At 38.7% G+C, this 2071-nt stretch overlaps 1 protein-coding gene across 1 annotated transcript; it reads left to right on the top strand.

The window, feature by feature from the left end:
- Positions 1-575: 575 nt before the first annotated feature.
- Positions 576-1463, top strand: LOC128861461 (serine protease 1-like). Its single transcript, XM_054099602.1, has 2 exons — positions 576-838; positions 905-1463. The coding sequence occupies exons 1-2, from the start codon at positions 582-584 to the stop codon at positions 1461-1463; spliced, it is 816 nt and encodes a 271-aa protein (XP_053955577.1). The 5' UTR covers positions 576-581.
- The last annotated feature ends 608 nt before the right edge of the window (positions 1464-2071 follow it).

Genomic DNA, 2071 nt, shown 5'->3' with positions numbered 1-2071 from the left:
CTGTAGTTATTTATCTGTAGGAACAAGTTTAAAAGAACTTCTTAGAGCACCACTTGAAATAAACTGATATTTTCAATCGTAATAAAAATAATTGAATTAAACTGTCTAATAACCGGAAATAATTAACTTTACAACCAATATCGGAATTGGTATGCGTGTTAGGAAAATATATGAACCTACTTATAAATACTTTAGTATGTGTACTATTTATGAAATATTGCACTTTGAGTGCGTGTACATTGGCGTAATGATTTAGATGACTTCGATACAGCTCATGGCAATGAATATGAATATGTTTAGTCACTTCCCATTCATAAAAGTGTGCAAAAATACATTCATTATTAAAATCTTAACATCCCGGGAGCTAATTTCATGATAGTAGTGATTTATAACCTTTGCAAAATTCTACAACCAGATTTAGCGAAAAAATTTATGTTTTTGATTGAAATTTGCTTATCGTTATCGATTTCTTGCCTCAGAGATTTTTATGATTTCCGTTCAGGTGACTTTTGCGAATAGTATAAAAGGATTGAGTGAAATTGCAGTAAACACAGTAGTTTGACTGCATAAAACCAATCAACATGAAATTCTTAGTTGTCTTAGCTTTAGCCGTGGCTGTTGCCAGCGCCTCTCCGGTCTACGAAAAGACCGCTTTCATCGAGGACTTGCCTGTATATCCCGTTTTGGATGGACGCATCACCAATGGGGATAATGCCTGGGATGGCTTACTGCCTTACCAAGCTGGTCTGCTTTTGCAGAAAAGTTTCGGCACGTACTGGTGCGGTGGATCTTTGATTGGTACCAACTGGGTGCTGACTGCCGCTCATTGTACTGATCAGTAAGTTTGAAGTAAACTCAATATTAATTTTAACTTTTGATTATTTATTTATTTTATTCGTTGCAGAGCTGAGGCAATCACTGTATATTTGGGCAGTGTGGTGCGTTCCAATGGAAACCAATATGCCACTACCATTCACTCCCAAGATATCCATCAGCACCCTAATTACAACTCACAAACTCTTAATAACGACATCACCCTTCTTTGGATCCACTCTGCCTCCACTTCGGGCAACATTCAACCCATTAGGTTGCCATCTTTCAACCAATACAGCAACTATGCAGGACAATGGGCTACCGCATCCGGATGGGGCACCACCTCGGGCAACAGCCAAGATCATTTGCAGTATGTCAGTGTCCAGATTATCTCTAACAGTGAATGCGCTAGCGTCTATGGCTCGAGCACTGTTACCGACAACACCATTTGCATTGCCACTCCCAATGGCCGATCAACTTGCAGTGGTGACTCCGGTGGTCCATTGGCTGTTGACAACAACCAAGTGTTGGTTGGTGTAACCTCATTCGTTGCTGCAAACGGCTGCCAGGCTGGTCTTCCAGCTGGTTTCCAACGTGTTAGCCAACACTTGGACTGGATTCGAGGTGTCACTGGCATCGCTTACTACTAAAGTTTTGTCTGAAAAATAATAAAGCTGAATAAAAAGGATAAACCAAGTTTTTTGTTTATGAATTTGTGATTGTGATTGTGCAGCAAATAGCTTGTGAAGGAATTCATTATATCTATAAGTAAGTTGGAATGTCCGATACAATTATAATACATTGAATGCAGTCAAGTGAATTTCTCTATTGTCGCGAATGTGTAAAATGTTAAATTTTTTGATCGTTGTGAACCTATACTCAACAATGTTTACCGTTTATTAGAGACATTGGTTATTTCACAAAGCTTTGCAATCGAGCGCTCAATGACTTGATTTAACAAGTTAAATAAAAATAAATAGTAAATAATTGGCTTATACACTTCTGTTAGGTGTTTGGCGGAGCTCCTCTTCCTATTTGTGGCATATGTCTTCATGTTGCTCCACAAATGGAGGGACCAACTGTTTTAAGCCGACTCCGAACCGCAAATGGGTTTTTATGAGAAGCTTTTTCATGGCAGAAATATACTCGGAGATTTGCCATTGACTCTTAACCGTTCTTAGTAAAAACCTTTTTCTGTTATTAAACGCGCGTTGAAATTAGGGATTTTTGCTGTATCAGTCGGTATGTCTCCTTGGTA

Source organism: Anastrepha ludens, chromosome 4, assembly GCF_028408465.1.
Source record: "Anastrepha ludens isolate Willacy chromosome 4, idAnaLude1.1, whole genome shotgun sequence".
In the NCBI taxonomy this organism is placed as follows: Eukaryota; Metazoa; Arthropoda; class Insecta; order Diptera; family Tephritidae; genus Anastrepha; species Anastrepha ludens.
Note: the sequence above shows the minus strand (reverse complement) of the source record. Positions and strands in the feature narration are given on the sequence as shown.